Raw genomic sequence first — 23,938 nt, 5'->3', positions numbered from 1 at the left:
ATTTTAGCTTGTACTGATTGTGCATATTATGGTTAGCACAACATACGAGGCATGCCATTGTATATCTGAAGTATCAAACCCCAACGCATAGTACTGACCTGTGGCATAGCATCAGCATGCTACTCTAATAAAATAATGAACCAACACAACAGATGGAAGTGCATATTATGGTCAGCCTGTTTCTTTTTTCTATTTTAGCTTGTACTGATTGTGCATGTCAGTTTCTGCCTCAAATTGTATCCTCGTATCTATAGGTAATAATTCGGCCTCTCATAAGCTTTCTACATGTAAATTGAGCTTCTTAATGTTTGTTTAGTCCAATATAATCTGAAAATAGATTAACTCAGCATGTAAATTGAGCTTCTTATAATGTTTGTTAAATTTATTTAAATAGTTTTCTGTACATGTTGAATGTTTGTTTTAGTAATAACCAAGGTTTAAAGTACCAATACCATAACCTATACCAGTACCATATTAGTAAGAAATAGAATAGTAGGGTGCAGTACTGTACTGGCAAACAGGAACCTTCTATGTGCCCACACAGCAAAGATTTGGGTAACGTACATGTGTTATCATGGGGCCAATAAGGAGAGCATTCCAAAATCTTACCAGTATGATCCCCCATAGCCAGCATAGGCTGTACTTAATCCTTCCTAATAGCCAAAACATTTAGTAAGGATCAGTAGTAGGTCATTTAAAGAGGTCAAGAATCATGAGTTGAAACAAAAAGTATCGTACATGCAAGGTTTGAAGCAAGGTTCGTCGATGACCCATATCGGTTGACTACTGGTATGGTATGGTACTACACGGATCCATACCGTGCCATGCCAAAGCATACCGAAATAGGAAAAGGAAGGGGGAGAGGGAGGGAGGGGGAGAGAGAGAGGGAGAGAAAGGAGGGAAGGAGAGGGAGAGGGAGAGAGAGAGGCCAAGGCCACTGGGAGGGCAGAGATGTGAGCTCTAGTCACCAAGGAGATGGCTTGAGACGCAGCAGTCGTGATGGCGAACACGCAGACCACACTCAAGAAGACAACAGTGTTGAGGAGCTAGATCTTGTTGAACCCTACTAGGAAAGAGGGAGGGAAGGAAGGAGGGAAGGGGAGAGAGAGAGGGATGGGGGACGAGAGCCTTACTTGGGACGATTATCGATCACCTCGATCAGCGAGGGCAAGAAGAGAACGGGAGAGACGAATGAACCACCGAACGAAACCCTCGGAGTCCTGGCCTCTTAAACCATTTCAATGTGGTGAACTATCTCGGTTAGTAAGTGGTCCAGTTCAATACGTCCTAAATCGTCCAGTTCGAAACAATTTGGGAATCCCTAGTTCAAAGTATTGAGATATCATGGTGTACCAATCAAGGCTAGGTATGGTATGCACCATACCTACGATCATAGTGACAAGTGGATATTAATGGTACGCATAGATACAGTTGATAGACCCTTGATATGGACTTTTTTAGCCTCCAAATTCTGGTTTTACATTCTTTTATCACGTTTTCTCGCCATAGGGACATGTTCCTACAAAAAGAAAAAGAAAAGTTTTTTGACCCAAAACACCCATGCATCACCCCAGCATGCGACACACCAAGGCCAACCCTCTCGAGTCCTCTCAGACATGCATGTAAGTGCGCAGTAGTACAGCCACATAGCCAAGCATTCAGTTCTATGCCCTTACCCAACAACCTTGTCAAACTAAACACATGCAACACCCTTGAGTGTCCGCAAGCAACCTGACACCTTGGTCAACTGCAATGCTCATGCACACCTCCGTGCCATCGCATGGACTCTCCTCAAAATTGCTCTGAACTTCGACTCTTCTATACCAATTCCACATCTTTGCTCTTCAAGCTAAGTACTGCTTATACAAGATATAATGATTTCCAGCAAAGTAATTCCGTGCCATGAAAAATCCAATGCGCCACCAATCTACAAGTCACCATGCTGCCCTTTGGGAGTACATAGACCGAACTCATATGGCATGCCATGCAACAACACCACTATGCACGAGGCTGTGGCAAACCATCCTATCACATTGCTCAGTCAAACCACTAAGCTGGCATGCCTTATAGCCCCTTGAAGCTACAGTTGATAATGCATATCCGAGCCCTCCTGGGTTTCACTATCCAAGATCCCCCACAAGCTCTTGAGCTATGATCTTGGTGTTACATCCTCAGCATGCCTTCCATACATGGCCATATTGACCAACAATGTTCACAGCATGTTCACACATCACTACACACTGTCAAAATTCTCGAAAGTCCACAACCATACCACCCAACATTCTTTGTCCGCAGCCTATTTGCACACCACTGCACACTACCACAAGACTGGCATCCAAGTCTGCCCACCAAGTAAATATGTACAACTAGCCAATCATTGCATCCCACTGTCCTCTCCTAGGCACAACCCTCTTGGCCATCCTTGATCCTGGCCCAGCTCTAAAGCAGATATTTTGACCAAAATTTCATAGGATACACTTGTGCTCAATAGCTAACCGACTCCTGTGGATCCCAGCAAGACATCACCCTGCAATGTTTATGAGACTTGCCTGTCGAGATAAGCCAAACCCTTTCCCGACTAATCCCCTACTGCCTCTATGCTCTATCGCAAAGATCAAGAACGCATAAGGTAGCCCGGACAATTCCTCGAGGACCAACCTCTCGAAAATCCCCACTGTGCAATATGGCCAACTCATCTAACCAACGTTGCCCCAAACACCAATGCACGAGACCATCTAGACATGTCACTGCCTTGCTCCACAATCATGCCATAGCAGCCCCATGTTCTAGGGCTAGGGGAGTTGGGAATGCATTCAAAGCACCGTGCACCTCAAACCAAGAGGAATCCTCGAGTATCCACGTATGTCTTGGCAATCCATCACCGTGCCAAATATCAAGCTTCCCAAGTCCCTTGATATCACACCATCGCCATGCTATGTGATGGCTAACCATTGCTCCCCTCAATACCCCAACAAGGCATCCACCCAATAATGAACTCGAGGCTTCCAAAGTAACTAGGAGCATTGCAGCTTTTGGCGCACACAAAATCCTCTATTGCACCATGCCACACCTATGTCGAAATCCGTGACAATTAATAATATTGAGTTAATTGTCCTAGTCATGGCTTTCTATTTCCCTGAAGTGAATAATATGCGCAATATCACATAAATCGCATGATTTGGAACTTAAAACACATTTATCTTTATTGGTATCTTATTGTGTCAGTTTTGTATGCTTTTGTGTATCCTTCCATGCTTGATTTGTTAATTGTCTATTTTTATTGGCAATGCTCGTGCATATGGGTGTCAACATGGTAGCAAGCAACATAGTACTTAAAATGTGTCAGCCTTAACAACCAAGGGCATGATTTTAGTCATGATGCATCAAAAATTGTCACCCTATAATAAAATTATTAAGATCTACATTTGAAACATAAGAAAAAAGGAGATTCATAAGATAAACTTAGTTGCTTTTTCTATTTACAAAGTACAATATAAACTTTATGGAAGAAGTATTTGCTCGACCGCAAGAACCTTCCACCTAAAATTTCTGCCATTTTTTAGAAACATGTGTATACCTCTGCTCTTCGATGTTTAATGTGTTTGAGCATTTTAATATTGTAAGAAAACAAGTAATAAGTTTATTTGAGTTACTTCTAAATTATTTCTGTCCAAGTTCAATTTCATTGTTTTTACATGTTCTAATCTAGCAAAAACTACTATTGCCGAAAAGAACAAAATTAACCACTATTAGGCACTATTATTCCTATTAACACTAAAATTTATTGTTAGTTCCCTCCTTCAAGCAAACAATATTTTTTTATTTATTTTTTATTTTTTTACGAATCAACAAGGAAAAAAGGATGATACAAAGGTAGAGGGCCCTCGTCATTATTCTTTCCTTCACGGTTTCCCTTCATTTTCCCTCTGCGACATTATTAACCTACATCTTCAACTTGGAACAAGCAACAAGATCCTGCTCTAGAGTTGATCATGGACTGGGCCTTGGGCCTAAGCTCTTTTCATTTCTAATTGGGCTTCGGACTAGGTCTATGTAAAATGTCACATTTTGTATGCCCAAGCCCAACCCATGATCAGCTTTATCCGGCCCTAATGCATGTTGAAACCTTGTTATTGGTGGGAATGGATGCAGGAGAGGATTTGTATGAGGGCTAGCAGAATCAGAACTCACATAAAAAGAAAACTAAAATAGGAAGCACTTAGGAAAGGGGTGCAAAATTATGTTTCTTAAAAGATTCCAAAGTAGGTGCAACAATCTAGATAAAAAATCCCACTACTAAGTGTTGAAATGTGAGAAGCAAGTTTCTCTATGTCGGTATTGGACCCCATACCGATACCATGCTGGTATGCCAGAGGGTTGGTTCGATGCCCACAGATACTCAGTACGCCCTCGTACCGAGACTTGGAGTACAAAATGCCAGTACGGGGCGATAGCACTAGTATGACGAATCTTGAAAAGAAGCATGCTTAAAATATTCTTCATAACAAATAGAACAAAATCATTAAATTCATCTCGTATTAACTTTAACATAAATCTAACCACAAACATAGGATTCAATGAAATATAACCAAATACACAAGATTTTGTTTAATATGTATGATTTTGAGCTCCAATATAGAATGATTGGCGGATAAGTTTTCCATGAGTTTCTCAAAACCAAATAACAAAATACTACTGAATAAAAATAAATTGAAATCGAAATTAAATTATGAAGAAAAAGCTTTCAAGAAGATAGATTTAGAATAGACAATGACGATGGTTACACATAAACATACATAGAGCATAAGAGAGGGATAGACTATAGTAAGCACAACTATACTCAAGGGAATATCCAATTTGATGCAAACAGAGACGTTCTAGTGAAAATTTAAATTGCTGCATGAGATGTATAATTGTCTAACTACCTAGAAACTAGAAAAAAAAAAGTTCTGAGTATCCCTTGCCTATGCATAAAGTCACCCAAAACCAACAATTTTAACAATCTAATAAAATGTTTTGATTTGACTTATGGGTTAGTAGAAACCAAAACAATTGTTCCTTGGTTTGTGTTCCAAGATGCCTACATTAATCAATAGTTTGTGTTTTCAAAATTGTTTGAATAGCCTACAATGTGTTTTAGTATCCTAGCTATATCTTTACCATCCAATAAGTGACGTCCAGGGAACATCAATGATGTCAAACCCATGCATGCATCTTTCACTTAATTTACAAAATCATTCACTTTTTTATTAAACAGATGCTTTCGTGTTAGAGATAGATCTTTCCAGAAAGTGAGAACCTTCCAAAAATTTTATATGCACATAAAAAACTAACCGCTTCTTTATCCCACAGCGAAGGTAACATCTCTACTCCAATAAAAGGCAAAAGTGTAAACAAAATTATGTAAATGACGGTTAAAACAGAAATCATCTACTGAACTTGCAAGCAGATCCCACTTTAAACAGAGTCGCTTCCAAAGAATCAACTTCCATTACTTCTTATACTTGCATTGAAATAAACGGACCCCCAAGGATCCCTAGCATGTTAGGAACCCTTAAACACTTTTTGCTTCTTAGCATTTAACCTTCTTGGGTCCATGATCCTTGAACTCTTTCAGATAAGACTTAAAAACCCTAGAGATCAAAATCCATCTGTCTGTCTTATCCATTACCTTGCACCATGCTAAGCCATTGAAATTGCAAACCTCAATACCCCTTCCCTCCCATCCTCTACACTCCCATATTATTTACTTTGTGGTTCTAGAAGAACTTCAGATCTATTTGATTAAAGAAGTAGAATATGAGATTTTTTTTTTTGTGTGTGTGTGTGTTTGTTGGGGGGGGGGGGGGGGGGGGGGGGGTGGGTTCGGTCACCTCCTAGCCTTTGAGCTTGGGCTTCCTCTCAAGACGAATGCATGCCTTTGCAGAGCACCAGCAGCCGCCTGCTTACCCACATCCTCCTATTTTATGTGTGTGTGTGTGTGTGTGTGTGTGGGGGGGGGGGGTGGGGTTCGGTCACCTCCTAGCCTTTGAGCTTGGGCTTCCTCTCAAGACGAATGCAGGCCTTTGCAGAGCACCAGCAGCCGCCTGCTTACCACATCCTCCTATTTTGTGTTTTACTTGGTTTCCTACTCCATACTATAATCTACATTGGTTTGCAATGCATGCTACTTAGCTTTATATACTTTTATGCCATCTCATTACTTGTTTGAACTTTGCAATGTGTAAAGCTCCATGGAACTAGAGGATTCATCTCTAGCCATGAAATAGCCTTATAATATTTTTTTGATAGTTTGACAACTCACAAAGTACATCTGCACTCAAAGACCTATAGTTGTCTGTGGAGGCATAGAAACAACAAATACTTTGATGCTCGCAGAACAATGGACAGGTTATGGAACAAGGACTCAGGACCTGGTCCATCCCAATCTATCCCAGCTATCACCGAGTCAAACCAGCGAGAGGTCAGGTCCTTGGACAGCAATGGGACACCAGCTCCAAGTAAACCAGGGTGTCCTGTGCCCATTGTTCTCAGCTCAGACCGACCAGGTCGGTGACCGGTCAGCCAGTACAACTGATACAAGGGTGGAAAGCCAGTTAATAAAGAGCCTTAGGCTATGTTTGTTGCACTGTCCGATGCAAGACAAGAAATAAGAGCAGAGAAAAGAGAGGAAGAGGAGAGGAAGTGCTCAGATCTGAAATCTTCTTGCTAAGATCCAGTATTCCCTAAAGTAAAATCATCTTGCAGACCGTGTGATCTCCTCCGCACAACCTTTTTTTGCCACTATTTAACTGAAATTCCCAAAAAAAGGAAAAATCATGCCAAAATTTTCCAATTGGCGTGAAATTCTAGTTTGCTCTAGTTTGGATATCAACCTATTGTTTTGCTTTTTATGAAAATAATAAATTATTTTTGGAATAAAATACTTTATTTTACTTTGTTTAATCTAATATCAAGCAAGTTCTAGTTAGCCTGTGGGAAAATTCTACTTGAATAGTGTAAAATATGCATCTTGGCTATATCCCTAGCAAGAACAAGCCTGTTTAATTTCAATTTGAATGGTATCTTCACTGAAATGAATTAAGCTTCTTCTTAGATGTCTAGAACATCTTGATTTATTATGACAAAGCAAACAAATCTAGCCTAAAATAGGGACAGGGGGTAATGTAGTGCAAAGAAGAACATTTACCCTCTATATCTTTAAAAAATCCATGTCATTTTATAGCAATACCTAGTAACAGATAGAACAGCACATAGTACCATGGCTGGCACAAGAACAATGCACAAAATTCTAAACCTTCTCACCCCTTTTAGACAACACGAACACATGTTTGTTCTAATTGCTAATTTAAATAATTTAGCAATGTTGACTCAATAACATGCATTGTAAGTTCGTTTTGACACAACTTGTATTTAACTACAACCATTACTCACATGCAAGAAATAGAAAGATTTAAGCCTTTGATAGATTGAAACTTGAGACTTTCATAGCAAAGAACCACTATACTCAAATTTGTTACATGATCAGTGACTGTAAATCATTAAGAAAAGAAGGTTGAAGCACCTGTACAGAGGGAGCAATCTGTAGTTTAATATTTCAAGGAGAAGCAAAGATACACCAGTTTTTCCTAAAATTGATGGAGATCGTTGAGTCAAAGTCTGCAAAATACACAGACTCCTTAGACAAATAACATAAATACTCAATATTCTGATACATATATGGGTAATAAAGAACTACTTAAAGGGCTGAAATCAAATCAAGCAGGCATGTTATTTTACAAAAGGAATGACTATTTAGTATGAAGCAAACAAGTCAACTAAATGTCGCTAGGAATTATGCTCAGCATTGAGATGCTGTCATCTTCAATAGCAAAAAACTCAGGATCCACCATGAGACTTACTCAAGCAGAGGCATATAGAACCAGGGAGAGGGAGAGAAGATGGTGAGGAAGAAGACAGAGATAGAGGGAGGAGGGGAAGAGAGAGGGAGAGCGGGAGAGAGAGAGAGAGAGAGAGAGAAAGAGAGGGAGAGAGAGAGAGGGAGAAAGGGAGAGGGGGCTTACCTGGGCATCGATCGATGTCGACTCCTGGGCAACAATCAGCATCAGTCGATGTTGATCGGCGTCGGTCGGTGTCAAAAAGGAGACAAGCGACTGAGCAAGCGAGACGAGCTACCGAGCGATTGAGAAGAGCTACGAGTAAGCGAGATGAGAACAAGCGCTCTCTCTAAGATTTGGTGGAGCTTTGAAGCTCCAATCATGGTGGAAGGGGGAGAGAGAGAGGGGAGGGAGAGAAAGAGAGAGAGAATAGGGGTCGGGGCCTCGAAAGGGGGAGGCTTAGGAGGTTTTAAGGACCAAATTGTCACGACAGCCCAAACCATCCTGATTCTTAACCGGTTCAGGAAGGTTCAGTGTACCTAACAGTGGACATTTCCTGCAAAATCCCCTAATTTTAATAAGTATTGACTTTATACAGTCGAATTACACATTCTTTTGTGCGCTATGATACTAAAGTTATCATCAATACATGGTGTACACATATCCCGAAGCTATGATTGATAAGCCATCCCATCTAATGGTTGGGACTTATGAGGGCAGTTATAGTTGTTATATAAACAAAATGCCTGACCTTTCTACCCATATTACTCATTATCCATCTAAACGATAGAACACATACTACACCAAGATATGCCATCTCGGTACCAAGCCCCGTACTGGCGCCACCCTATCACTGTGTCGGTATGGTACAGAGTTAATTCGGCATACCAAATATTAATACACCCCCCATACCATGTACCGGTGCTGCACTGGAATGGTGCGTCCCGTATCGTCCGGTTCGGTACTATATGGCGTACCATGTGCTACTAGGGGTGGCAAAATATGATCCAACCCGCCAACTCGACCGTGTTCGACCTGCCATAAACAGGTTTGGGTTTGGCCTAAATAGGTTCGAGTCGTAAATAGGTTGACCCGTTTAGCCTGTTTATGAATTGGGTCGGATACATATTTTAAATGTCTAACCCTTTAATTCGTTTAACCCGTTTATAATTTGATGCGCACAGTTCCTCTTCCTTTTTTTTGCTAGGGCCACAATTCCTCTTTCGTTTTCCCATTTCCCCCTTCCTCTCTACCCGAAGCTCCATGGTGGAAGATCTCCACCCCCTCCGAGCCCCACCTCAACCGCAAGCAATGGATGATCTCCTCCTTAGTCGACGATCACCCCCGCCACCCCCTGCCGTCCAAGAACCCCTGGAAGCCCCCCCTCCAAGACCCGTCCTTTCGCCATCCTCGGCTCCGACGACCCCCGCAACACCCCCGACCTTCCCCTGCCCTCCTCCTCCTCTGGAGCCGCCGGCGCCACTGAGGACAGGGTCATCCTTCCCATCGACGATATCTCGAAGCCCGTCGCCGTCGCGATCCGGCAGGGGTTCCGGGATGCCAAGGCTTGGCGAGCCGTCACAAGGCGGGAGAAGTCGACCTGGACTTCCAAGGTCAATGAGGGCACGAACGCCGCCGACATAAAATCGAGCAGCGGGGAGGACGCCGGAGACAAAGGGTATCGAGAGTTTGACGACCTCCCGGGGGGGGGGGGGGGAATTCGAGAGCACGAGGGCAACGGCAGGGGCTACGGTTAGGGTTTCGGGCCCTCCCCTCTCTCTGTTCTCCTCCTTCAGCTCTCAAGACCCCGAGCCCACCCTAGCGGCTTAAGATTAGGGTTCCGACGTCGACGGCGGCGACAATGAGAAGGTAAGAATTCTACAGCTCCTCAAGATACGCCTTCTCCACCTCCGTTAGGTTTCCATTCTCCTCCTTCAATTTAGGTCGTCGAATCCATCGAACCCCTCAGAGCCCAACCCTCAGGTTCTCGGCTGCCCAGCTCGTCAAACACTTCGCTCGTCTTCGTTCTTGAGATGGTGGTGATGTGATTGAAGCTGAAGGCTAGCCTGTTCTATTGATGGATTGATCAGGATGAAATGCATCCTGATCACTTATCACTGCCTCATCATTATAGAAATTGATTTTATGTTAGGTTGGGCAGGTTAAACAGGTCAGGTCAGAATGGGTTGGGCTAAACAGGTTAAACAGGTCAGGTCAGGTTGGGCAAACAGGTTACTTGTTTATTAAACAAGTTAAACGGGTCGGGTTACCTGTTTATTAAACAGGTCGATTCAAGTTGTAATTCCTAACCTGTTTAATAAAAAGGTCGGGTTCAGATTTATGATTTTCTGATCCAACCTACATCTGACCCAACCCGTTTATGTTTGACCCGACCCGATTGCCACCCCTACGTGCTACACTATTAGCTTCACATATAAATACGAACATCAACATGCTAATAAGGATCATGATAATGGTATACACACACTACAGTATGATGCTGACTAGTTATGTATCGACTATCTATGTTAAGCCTTACGTTTTACTAAATATGAGTATTAAAAATTTCTTCCATTTTAATATAAATATTAGTCATGAAACCTAATAGAAAGAACACTTGGAAATATTGAAACCATCATATATTACACATAACTAACATATATAAATACCACCAACATATATATAACATTATAAAATGAACATGATAATAACAGCATTGTGCCTGATGGCCTTAATTAAGTCCCAACTTTTTCTCTTACACTCGTCTCACTTTTGTTGTTTAATATTGATTTTTGATCCCATTATTTAGTTTACATTTTAAACATTCTGCATCAAAAATCGTTTCCCGGATATGGTTTGACCAGTTCCAACAAAAACTTCAACCACAACAATGGGCAAAGTAAGGTCCACCGTACCGGTACCGGTCGGCGTACCGGTGACGGCCCGGACCGGTACGTACCGGTCCCATACCGGTTCTCCAACGATAAGCTACCGGTACCAGATTTCACGCTGATCCGGTACCGGTCCTAGGCTGGACCGGTACGGCAGACCATGAGGCAAAGTATTAATTTTAGATTTCTTACCCAGTCTTAAGCAATCTAAATTCATCCACAACCTCCTAAGAATATTTCTAGAAACTTTCAATAGCAAATGAGGACCAATTCTTTCTTTTTCTTTTTCTAATTTAACGTTCTCCAACATCTGTTATCTAGCAAGCAAATAGAGAACTTCTCTAATACAACTTCATATTTTTAGTTATATAAAAGACTTGTTTTCCATAGTATTTGTGGATGCCTTAAATTGGTTGTCTTGGCATCTAAATACGTATCGGATACTAAACCACGGCTTAGATACATGTTGCATACTTATTTTAAGTATCCTACATTTTATGATTAGAGAAAGGCTTTGGACACTTCCCATATGACCAAGATAAAGGATGGGATCCTTTTTTTTATTTCTTTGTGAATGTTAACCTTTTAATAATAGGAATGATGGATGGTGGTGTTGATATTATTGTATGGAATATAATATGGATTTTAATGATGATTAAATGATGTGTTAAAACAGTTAATTTATGGATGATGGACTTTGGTACTACCATGGTTACAGGTAATAGATCGTAAGGGGCAGCATGCACAGCCAAAAGGACTCAAAGTTTTTCCTTTCTTTTGTGTTATGGGCCGGGGGGTGGGGGATGGGGGTGGGGGGCGGGGGCAGGGGCGTTCATAGATTATAGACCCTAGTCATTTTAGGGAATGATCGTTCTAAAATCAAACACTTGGTGAAAACTCCAATGGCATGGGGATAAGATGAGCCTCAGAAACTCACATTTTATCCCAAAAGAATTGGTCAAGATCATGGGTGAAGTGATAGTCCAACTTGTTGACAGCTAAAAAGCTATCAAGAAGCATTTAAAACGCCCTTTAAAATTGAACCACAGCATCCTTGCATTTTATGGATTCTCTTTTCCTTTTTTAACCTCCTTTACGCGATGATTGCTATTTAAATTTTAATATGGGATTTTAACCATTAATTCTTTATACTTCAAAAAATTTTTTGTGAAAATAAAATTAATTGGCATGGCTTAGACATCTCCTATTCTCCTTCAGGCCCTTCTCAATGAAAATCTTAAGTAGCTTTCGGGAGGTAGAGCCAATGCAGGGGTAGTGGAGTAAGCAATTTTCCTTAACAACTAAGAGAAACATGCCATGATGATGACCATCCTTCTCTAACATGCCCAAACCCATAAAACTTGTGAGTAGTATGTTTAAATTTTTCTAACTTTAAATTCTTATTTAGTCAATGTATGATAAATTATTTATCGTCTGATGTACGCATATACAGATGTGTGTTGCATATACAAGTGAACGGTTTTGTTATTGAATTATTAACTGAGGAATTTTAATATTAACAACAAAAATTGGGATTTTTAACATATGAAAATTTGGATTTATTATGTTTATTATGTAAATTAACTAATGCCATATTTGTGCTTTATGAGGTAGACAATGTAATTTATATCAACCATTTGATACTTCTACATGCATTTCCCTTGCTTTTTCTTCATTCGAAGCTTATTCTTTATATTTTTCATTTTTTAAAAAACAATATTATTCTTTTGCATCTACATGCAAGTCAACATTGCATGATATACTGATTGGACTGATAGACATCTGAGTGAGTCGAATTTCCACCTTCGAGATTATTTATTTGATTTATCTGTTTGTTCTTTTCAAATGAAAATTATTGTGATTGTTAAATTTAGATAAGATCAATATGACAAGTTTGTAATAATCCTCCGCTCCCCCAAAAAAGAAAATCCCGAAATAACCACTAACAACTAACAGGACTTTGTTGAGCCGGTGCCAAGACCTAGCACAAGTTGACACATGTCAGACAGGTACGATCATTACTTTCTAAATCCTTGGTTAGACCCATTATGCCCTGTGGAATGCTTTTCTAGATACACGCTTAAAGAATATTTATATATTGTCATCTCGGAGCCATAAGGTATCCTCTTTTCTCAAGCCATATTAGCGCGCTAATATTTATGTCCATATTTATAACCACTACTAGCAGAGGGTATCAGAAATATCCTTGTCATATAAGCAATGAAAATAATGGTAGTTGGGTATAGATATAATCAAGGTCCGCCGAATCGGTAGCGGGATCCTTAATGGTCGGCGAGCGAGTCGGACATATTGGTTCGATACCATACCGACATACGGTACGCTTGGGCATGCTGATTCCAAACCGGCATGCACAAATTTTTTTTGTTTTTAAGTTTTTCAAGTTTGATTAATTGGTAATCAATTTGTTTCAATATTTTCAATGATTTTAAGTATAATTTGATAATTTTTTATTTTTTTTATGTTTTTATTATCGTGGTTTAATCTAAATGATGCATCTTGTTATTTTAAAGTAATACAAAACAATAAAATGATTAGTAAGATATTGCATGCTACAAGAAGCAATATGAAATATCCTAAAATCAACTAGTGAGATACAAAATACAAAATAATACAATCAATTACATATATTTAAAGTACAACTTACATACCGATATCTAAAATCTCGTCGAGTGGTGATATCTCTCATAGATATCCGAATCATTAGCATCATTAGGAAGCACATCAACCCACCCATCTAAAAGCGGCGTTGTACTCTTGTATGCTTATTCCGTGAAGAATACACTCTAGAATATAACCAGTCTCAGATCTCTCATTGAAGCTCTACTCTGAGAAGTGTCCTCTGGCTGATAATACAGCTATGAAGGGACCAATCCGAATATGCCAGCAGCAAAATCCGACCTATAAGATACTCCAGGCTGCATAGGATAGCAGCCACCGAAAGACGATGCCTCAAATGCACCATATCTATATCTATATCCGTATGGATCATAGGTTGTCTATGGCTACAGATAATAGCTTTGAACCTGATACGGCTATGGATCCTACTCTACGTGCGAGATCATCTGCAACTACATCGTATCCTCCTGAATGATCTCGAGGAGCTCATCTCTTATATACAATCCTATCCTCGCGGGCTTTACCAAATCATGTACTATGGTCCACATTCTATGTAGCATGCATGAACTGGAATTCACTGGTGAATCAAAAACCACTATGCGGCTGCGTCTTATAAACGGTCACATATCCACTCCCTAGCCAGCAGATCCATGACCACTAGAATCAAGGTCCGCGGAACCGATATCGAGCACCATACCGATTGCCCAACAGGACGAGTCGATATGGACCCGCGCCGGGCCCGTACCGACATAGTAGAAAAGACGGAGAATAGGAAGAACGAGAGAGAAAAAGAGAGAAGGCAGAGAGAGGAAGGCCGGCGGAGGGTGGTGGAGGCTAGTGCTGGTGCGAGTGGCGGAGGCTGCGGCCGAACCCCTGTTTTGTTCGAAACAAGGGTCCAATAGCGAATTTCGCCACTCACACTAGCGCTGGCCTACGCCGGCCTTCGCCGGACTCCCTCTCCCTCCCTGCCCTCCCCCGCTCGCTCTCTTCTCTTCGGCGTGGTGTTTCGGATTCTTTACTAAAACCGTCCCGGTAAGCCGCCGGTACGGCTCGGGACGCCTTGAATCGGACGGTTCGGGACGGTTTCGCTAACCTTGACCAGAATTGTCATCGCTGCTGCTCATTGTCTCTTCCTTGAAGCTGAGTGAACTAGCTCGTCCACACTCTCTATAGGTGCAGCAAGTGCCTTTTCTTTTCTTTTTTGGTGTGCTACGCAGTTGCCTTCTTACCCTTTGTACTCTTCTCTGCCTGCTTACCCTTCGTGCCTCTCTGCCTAGCTATGTTGGAAGGAGGGATGTCGCTTTGCTGACCAAATCAATCGGATAGCGTACTAGCCTCGTCTAAGCATCTCTCGATCATATCTCTGAGAGGATGTCTAGGACAAAAAGTCAAATAATGATCAGCTCCTCAATGACCCCTGTGTATGTGGCTAATCAGCTGAAAGGATGCGTGGAATATTGTGATCTGCCCATTGCCCTGCATCAATCCTAGTCTTGCTGGCTATGAAACTAGCCAGTCGTAGAGGCAATCCTCGCTCATCAAGCTCCGGCTCCTGCTGCTAGCCCACAAGCTATCCGATCAGATGATCATCCTCATCATCAACGAAAGCATTATTGATCAGATCTGTGTACTTTAACTCCACTTCCTCCTAAATGCAATTCAGCCTCAACCTCAAATTGAAGTGAACATATATAAGATCGTTCAGACGCTTATGTGTCAGACAGTTCCTCTGCTTGCTCTAGATGAGGGTAAAGGTGGACCAGTTGCGCTCACAATCACTTGAGGAGACCATCTGGAAGAGGATCCAAATAGCTAGCCACTTAAGATTTCTTGCAGACAAACCAAAATAAATCCAGCATCCAACTACAAAAATATTGAAAAAAATTACATATAAAATAATATCATATTAGTAACTATCTAATGCCAGATAATAGTTATTGTTGATGTGTAATATATTTGGATTCATACTTTTCTTACTTACGACAGCTGCCGAGACTCCAAAGCTATCAGTGCCCTCTCTAAATATTTTGGTCTGTTATAAATAACCGTGTTGTAATATGTTAATAATTGAAGATGCCAGTTAACTTACACGTCACTTAAGTTAACTTACCTCTTCTAGACATATGGCTGCCACTTGTAGATCAAGCTCCATCTTATAAATCACATTACGCAGAATAGTTAGAAATTCATCATCCATATCGATTTTAGGTACGATGTACTGAAACCTCGAGTTCAGATAGTATGCTATAAATAGAGTTCGTAATTGCCTTAGTAAAATTGTATAAGTAAAAGAGCAGTCTAATTTTCATTATTTTTGCTTACCTGCTAGATACAAGTCTCTACTTATCTGGTACCCACTATCGCTCAATGATGTCGATGTACTCTTGGGCATATATTGGATCTGTCGCCTTGATCTAAATCTTTGTCCTCTCCATCATATAATAAAAGAAGCCCATCTGGAAATACCTCTCACAGTCCATGGCCCGAAGCACTTCGTACAATGATTTGATAGCCTTCACTATCTTCTCGGCCCGTTGCTAGAATATCTACCTCGTCACCAAGTTCTCGACAGTGCTCCTTTCAGTGCCGGCCCTTGCAAATCTACTTTTTTACCACTCAAAATTGACAAACATCTAACGTAGGGCTGATTTTCTCTAATGAAGACTATCAAGTGCAATATAATTGGTAGTAAACTGTGTACTCCTGATCTCAAGATCTCTCTTTCTGCATACCTCCTCATCAGTAATAGGACCTATGCATGGTTATAAATATATCTGGTGATGGTTTAGGGTGTCTCCACTGTCTGTTGCACCCTACAAATTTTCGCAATGTCCATCAACATGAGGTCGATACAATGTGCAGCACATGAAATCCAAAAAATATGGAGTCGCCGCTCCATCAAGATCTGTCCAATGGCCTTATATTGTAGCCCATTATTACTGATGACTTGCACGACATTCTCCTCCTACCTGATCAATTACCTCTATCAATCTGAGGATGTATATGGCGTCGTGCACCTAATCGAAAACATCAACTGACTTATAGAAGAAAGTCTTCATATCACAATATGTCAAGAAGTTGATAATGCTCCGCCTGGTAGGACCGATCCAACCATCATACATCACTGTCAGTCCATATATGGGCCACTTGCTATTGTATTAGGCAATCTACTTCTCTAGCTCATTATTGTTAAAAAGCTCACCGTAAATGTCGTTCGGTCCTAGAGAATCTACACCGGAACCGGCAGCCTATATAGAGAAAACAGCAGACCTATAGCACTTATTGTATGCTATATTCGCTGGGATGTGGCTGAGGTAAAACCAGAATCCAATAGCTCGCCACATCCTTATTTTTAACCTTCTTTAGCATTTTGTCAACCCTCTACTGCTTTGAATCCTTACTGAAAAAGGCATGTGGATCTAAATCATGGATGGTGACTCTTGATAGAATCTTCCTAAAGAAATTTCTGCTACCAAAAGCCCCCAACGTAGATGCAATACGGCCAATCTCTACTGACGGCCTCCCTCACTGAGTTCCTAAGCTCTGGATCTGCCCTATTGCTCGCAGAACTAAAGACCAACTCGTAGTATAAGGGCCCAAATCGAGCCTTATGCCTGGCTACCTCATCCTACTGCCATTGATCATCCAAGCTCACCTGCATGGCAGTCTAGATTTGTCTTCTCGTCATCTGGAGCGGACGCCTCCTTTGACTTTATGGATTGATCGGAAGATAGCTCTGCCGCTCAGCGGTCCATCGCCTTCTTCTTGGGAATCCTCATTTGCTGCTTTGAAATCAGTGAAGTGCTTCAACTACCAAACCTTCTGTGGGCATTTCCGACACATACATCGGAATAACCACCAGCTAGGTGCTACTTCAATCTGGTTATTCCTCCTTCCTTAAACTTTATGTTGCACTTCCAATGGTGCCGATCCGAGAGCATTTACCCATGTCCCAACTAATATCATGCTCTAGCTTCTTTTTTTCTTGATAGTTCCATTCCTACAGGTTTATCACGTACGTCAGTTTATCAATTATTTAAAAATAAATAACAAAATTTTATTGTAATGAAGATAATATTTTTTACTTCAGAAAATACATCTGATTTATGTAATACATAGTAATACTTTTAATTTTTTATTTTTTATATATTTAATAATTTTTAATTAAAAAAATTGTTTAAATACCATAAATTCAGAAAAATATGTTTTTTACTTCAGAAAATACTTCTAAAATATATATTATATGCTACTAATTTTTCATAACTTTTGGCATTAATTATATTTTTATTTTTAAATTAAAAAATATTTTTTAAATATAAATGTTTTAAAAAATTAATTTGAGTTCAAATCTATGTGAAATCCTACAATAGATGCTACATATATTTTTCTAGGCCCGTGGGCATGCATCAAAGGCTACTTATCTCTCAATTTTTTTCAAAATTAGGCCAAGGTCACTATGCATCATCGCATTAAAACTTGAATAAATAGACATCAAATTTAGTTGAAGAGTAGCTTGCATACCCCTAAATACGCTTCTGATTTTACAATTTTTTACAATTTTATTTTATTTATTTTATTTTTTATTTTTAATCTAAAAATATATTTTTAATTTTTAAATATTATATATAATCTAAAAATTAAAAGTTTTCATGTCGTGTAGATCATCCATAGATCTATCATAAAATCAAGGCAAGATCAAAAATTTTGACATGATCTTCCCTTTTTCTGCAAATTTCAAGGTCTTTTTTGGCGTCCAAAAAAAAAGAGAGGAAATGAGATAGAGAAAAGAAAGCATATCTTATTAAGGGTTGGATCCTCCTTCAATCGTGCTGAATCAGCATATTTTTCGTTGTGGGAAAGGATTTACGAGTTCTCAGGCCTTCCCAACAAGTCTTTAAAATAAAAGAAAGAGGGGGGAGGGGGGCAGTTCAGAACCGGTCTGACTCAGTGCAAACTGGATGGTTCACCCCAGTTATGCACAGAACCGGCCAGTTCGAACTGAGTCTGAACAGTTCGAGACCGGTTCCGGCCCATTTCTATCGGTTCGGAACCAGTTCCGACCGATTCCAAAAAAAATAGGTGAACCAACCCAGTCCCCAGCCGGGTCGGCAAGGTACGGACCTAATTAGGCGGTTCAGCTCGATTCGGCGGACCTTGGATATAATAATATTCCATTCATGAGTTGGGCATCTCTTTTATGTCACGGATTTAATCCCTACTAAATAAATTATTTGATTATTGTGGCAATTATTTACGTTAGAACATTATATGTATTTGTTCCTCTTTGAGTAACAAGCTTACCATAAGAAATTTTAAATACAAAACCAATAAAAATGGACAAACAATAAGCCGTGATTCAAGAAGCTGATCAAATGTGGTGGTATAGGATGTAATATACCAACATAGTGAGGAGTATGTAGTTCCTGCACGAACTGGGTTGACCAAGTTCATATTGCTTGGTACAAACCAGTACCAAGTTATTTCTGATCAAAATCAGACCAATTCCATCTGCTTCCAATTGGTTCTAAGGCCCTCAAGACATTTTTTCTTCATATGTTTTTTTTTAAAAGAGAGCAGGAAAAGGCGAGGGGGAAGCAAGGGTTGTTGTACCGACCAGTACTATCCCGTATCGACTATATACCATACCATGCCGATAAGGTACTAATATGATAACAAGGTTTGATTCAGTATATAAGACAAACCAGTCCATACCTATCTGTATCAAGCAAAACCACCCTGGACCACCCAATTTCTGAGTGGTACCATGGCTAGGAGTGAGAAAAAAATATAGTTGGAACTTGGAAGCCTATCTCAATATGGTGTACCACATGGTACCTACCATACTGCATTGATACCATACTTGGTATCAGTTTTGTAGACCATGGGCCAAAGGATTCAACCACCTGAAGTGCAAACTTGCATGACAAAAGTGTAGAATTGCTTCTAAGAAGGTAATATACTCTCTTTGTTTTTGGCCATAATAATGGCTAAAATACATAAAAAGGGACAAATCATGTCGAACTTTTTTGGCATGATTTCTTGATGTGTTGTAGGTCTATCATTGATCTACACATCCATGTACCTTTTCAGAAAAAAATTTCTTAAACTATAAAAATTTTTTGAATGAAGAATAATTAAAACTAAAAAATAGAAACAATTCTTTGGAAAAATAGCATGTTAGAGCTGTGTATGTGCACATGTTACCCCTTTCTTTTGCACCAATTGCACAATTTTTGTGCACATTTCGAGCCCCCTAAAGAGAAAAATTAGCACATTTTTAAAATCAACCATTCAAAACACCTTTTTTTGGGTTGGAGAAAATATATGTAGTACTCCTCAAGTGAAGGTACAATAATCCTTAATAAATTTCAATTTTCAGAATTTCTATGAATTTCAAAATTTATAATTTAGAATTTTAACTAAACTCAGTTAACAAATCGAAAAAAAAAAACTAAGAAACAATTTGGTTGCATTTATAGATAATTAGAAACTATTTTCAGAGGTAGCTGGCATATACTTGACATAGTTATGCAGAACCGCAAATTATCACTATTATCTAGTAACTTATAATAATAATATTGATAATTAATTTAAAAATATCTAAATGAGTTTAATTACAATATAAAATATGAAGCCATCTTCATGCTATGATTGATAAATGGTGTTCAATTTAAAACCATTGTTGTTTTCTTTAAATTGTTTCACATCATACCACATTGGACCCTAATTATAGGGACTTTTAGATGTTCTAGAGCCTCAATCTCTCAAAAGCCATTAAAACAAAAAAACCTGTAAAAACTTAAGAACCCATATAGAAGAAACCAAGAAATAAAAATATATTTAGTGTACCAACCAGTACTAGACAGGCATGCTCTGTCATCCTGTGGTGGTACAACACGTTCCTGATACATTGCAATAACCGATTATCATAGCTTATATATGCCATTCCTTATCGGACAACTAACAACGATTTCCAGAAAGCAAGGAATCAAGATGTCATTGGGAATTGTTGCATATATTTCAAAATTCTTAAGATATTTGTCAAGAAAACAAGAAAATAACATCCACATTTGATTTCATATCAGAATGCAATACATAAGTTTTTACTAACAAAAAATTGAAGAAATATAAGGAAATTGACTGCAAAACCAGAAATATGATGATTAAGACGCCTTATTACAAATACACCTAAAAGTGTATTAAGAGATAAATAACAAACATTACAAGACAAGAAGATACCGTGAAATGGGGACGAAATAATGAGTGAGGTGCGATCAGCAGTAACCTGACATATGTTTCAACCATAGCGATGCTAGGAATGACCTACAGCAGTGTTAAACATGTCCACAATCAATAGTAAACTTTTAGATTTGCCCAGAAACTGAAGTATACACAACTACATCCTGAGAAATAATAGTTGATTTGAACTAAACCAGAATACTAGAGCAGCAGAGAAGACTCATGCACACACTTTACATTCTTCTAAGAATAAACTAGATAGATATACACACACATGCAGGCAGAAAATAATATACAAATGACTTTACATATACAATTGTATGAATTTACACATCTATGTCTACATCATGATTCGTAGTAGCAGTTTCAGTACCCATGTCGGTAACATCCTGGTACAGTTTCAGGACATGTCAGTTCATGGTACCGGCACTTAGTACAACCCCAAGACCATGTATCTGTTCATACCAATGTGGTATGGTATACCTAGTGGGAGCGGTACAATCTGGCACTGGGAACCTTATATTATATATCCTTCTGTATGTATGTATGCATGCATAGTTAGATGCATGTTTATGGATGTATTACATATGTATATGAGTATAAAAATATACAAACACAATTTTATACTGGCAATATTTACGGGCATGAACCCGATATACTGCCTATGCTAACAATAATCTTGACATTTTTATCTATAACTAATAATAATTCAGTACATACTGGCACATCATTAATTCGCAGCATGTTGTGCAATTATGCACCAGAACATGGTATGCATGCAGTTCATAGACACATGACAGCATGAAATAATTACTTGATGCATGCCTAGATGTTAAGATATACATAAACAAATATTTTAACCCGACACAAAATGAAATATCAAATTATTTCTGCGGTAAGTATAAAAGGGTAAGATATCATGACCAAAACTCTATTAAATCAAGCAACAAAATCATGTTCATCTTACCTGACCAAGAAATATCGCATCTTCAAGTTGATAGGCAAGTTTCAAACATAAGTTGGTTGACAAACCAGAAAGCAACGTCATAGACAGAGGGTAAGTTTCACGCAACATCACCATTCTATCATTAGACTGTACATTAGATCCTTGTAATATTTCTGTGACTCCAGCTGAGGTAAACCAGTTCATCACTGCATCACAAGCAGGCTGGGCCATAGTAAATGAAAGAACCCAAAACATCCCCATTGATCTTTCATCCAAGTTCATAAAATCCATCGTGCGCTCTCCTGAAGCTAAAAATTAAAAAAAAATGCATTATATAGAAGTAAACTTTTCTGCAAAATCCAGGAAACCAAGTAGAACAATCTAAAGTTCAAAATCAATATGCACTAGACTGGTAGTTGAAATGATTAGATCAAGAAATAAAGGGTGTATCAAAAGAACAGATCATTATTAGATTAAAAATGCAAGTATGTTGCTCCATTTGATAACAGATGCATGGATGTACCATTGAATTAAAAGCACAGAAATTAATAAGATGGCATAGTAAAACATTAAGTTTTTAAATGGAATATCTAAGAAAGAGCTTTTGACCTAGATTAAAAATGCAAGTATGTTGCTCCATTTGATAACAGATGCATGGATGTACTATTGAATTAAAAGCACAGAAATTAATAAGATGGCATATTAAAACATTAAGTCTTTAAATGGAATATCTAAGAAAGAGCTTTTGACCTTGACAGATCGAGAACACCTTCACCCTATACAGTGCAGATAATGATATTTTCAGATATCAACCATATCATTCCATATCGATCCTTTGTCACATGCTATAACAATGATATCAACATGAGCATCGTCCAATTTGGAAAACCGTGAGTAGATATGTGGGGATGTACCATGTCTCATATAACACCTATAATACCAGTACATGAACAGTATGAGGGCATGCCAAAAGATCTGAGACCTTCAAAATTATTAATTGCCATAACCATGTCATACTTGTGTCAATTTTTGATTTTTTATAATTAATAACCTTTCACATGTAGTGTAAAGTTATGGAACAGAAATAATAATAAAAAACTACTCTCATTAAAAAAATAAAAAGTAAAACCTACATATGCACTTCAGATTTCCTCAATCAGTTAGAATCAAGATGTTTATGAATTGCTCATATAAGCCATATTGGACATACATGTTCTGAAGGGAGGCAGGAAAAAGTTTTATAGTTCAGCTCACATAACATAATGGTCATCAATATCCATCAGAATTTCCAAAATAATTTATTTGAGGCATCAAGAACATAATTTGTGATTTCTGACAAAAGAAAATTACTTGATTTACTTAAGAATGTCTTATAAAAACAATTCCCAGAAATTGTACATCTAGTAGCCTGTATGCTGAATGGTTTGTGCACCAAATCAACAATACACCATATAAAGTGATTTTGCAATAATAAATTTAAAGAAACAGAATTAATTTTGCCAAATAAGTAGATCTCAAGCCAAAACCTAATGCAAATACCTTTTGCCACTTGCTTCCACCACTCATCTATTTGCTTTCCTTTCTGAAGCTGATCGTTGTTGAGATACTCTCTAATAGAAGCGTTGAAAGACCAAATGCGCAAGGTTTGGCTACTACTGATGAAGTCTAAAAGAATACTTTGAGCATTGACATTGTTTGAGTCAAAATTTTTATCTTCTTTATGAAAGGAAATGATCTTTTTTGTAGTCTCCACCTGACAAAAACAAAAAATAAGACGTGTAGAAGCAAAAAAAGTAATATATATTGGAAAAGAAAATGAGCATTAAAGTTACGAAAAAAATGCTCACAATAAAACATGAATAAATGTCAATTAGATTAGTGGCTCTTTCTCCATGGTAAAAAAAGTGCAAAAGCACATTAATTTATGAATATGCACTGGGAACCACCTTCTTTGGGTCTGAGCATAAAGTGTTCATGACAATCTCAATACGAATAATCTGCGCAAGCAGCCAGGTCACATGATTACTCCGAAGAATCTGTTGGTCACCTTTTGTAATTCGAGATGCAAGTTTATTAACAAAATCGAGAAAATCAATACAGCCACTCTTCATGAGAAAGAAAAATATGTCCGCAAATATAAGCCATTCCTGCCAGCACTGTGTTTCTGCAAAAGTAGAATGAAAGAAACATGCCACTTATAAAAGTATGGACATAAGCATAAGCAAAAAAGGATGTTATAACTTGGGTAAAGACTAAAATTACCACAAGTTGAAAGAGAAAAAAAGAAGCAGAGAAAAACTAAGCTTGAAAAATAAAAGTAAAGAATAATATAAGTGTTAGCACAAGAG

At 38.8% G+C, this 23,938-nt stretch overlaps 1 protein-coding gene across 1 annotated transcript in view; it reads right to left on the bottom strand.

Moving 5' to 3' along the window:
* The window catches only part of LOC103721130 (mediator of RNA polymerase II transcription subunit 23), a 67,089-nt gene that overhangs the window by 25,069 nt on the left and 18,082 nt on the right, over window positions 1-23,938 (bottom strand). Inside the window, exons 6-10 of the mRNA XM_039129345.1 lie at window positions 23,537-23,754; window positions 23,130-23,343; window positions 21,612-21,898; window positions 20,645-20,728; window positions 7,565-7,659 (exon numbers count right to left, since the gene is read on the bottom strand). Of these exons, the coding sequence (XP_038985273.1) occupies window positions 7,565-7,659; window positions 20,645-20,728; window positions 21,612-21,898; window positions 23,130-23,343; window positions 23,537-23,754 (898 nt within the window). The remainder of the gene's footprint in view (window positions 1-7,564; window positions 7,660-20,644; window positions 20,729-21,611; window positions 21,899-23,129; window positions 23,344-23,536; window positions 23,755-23,938) is intronic.

The sequence above is a fragment of the Phoenix dactylifera genome, chromosome 8 (assembly GCF_009389715.1).
Source record: "Phoenix dactylifera cultivar Barhee BC4 chromosome 8, palm_55x_up_171113_PBpolish2nd_filt_p, whole genome shotgun sequence".
Classification (NCBI taxonomy): Eukaryota; Viridiplantae; Streptophyta; class Magnoliopsida; order Arecales; family Arecaceae; genus Phoenix; species Phoenix dactylifera.
This window is presented reverse-complemented; position numbering and strand designations above follow the sequence as displayed.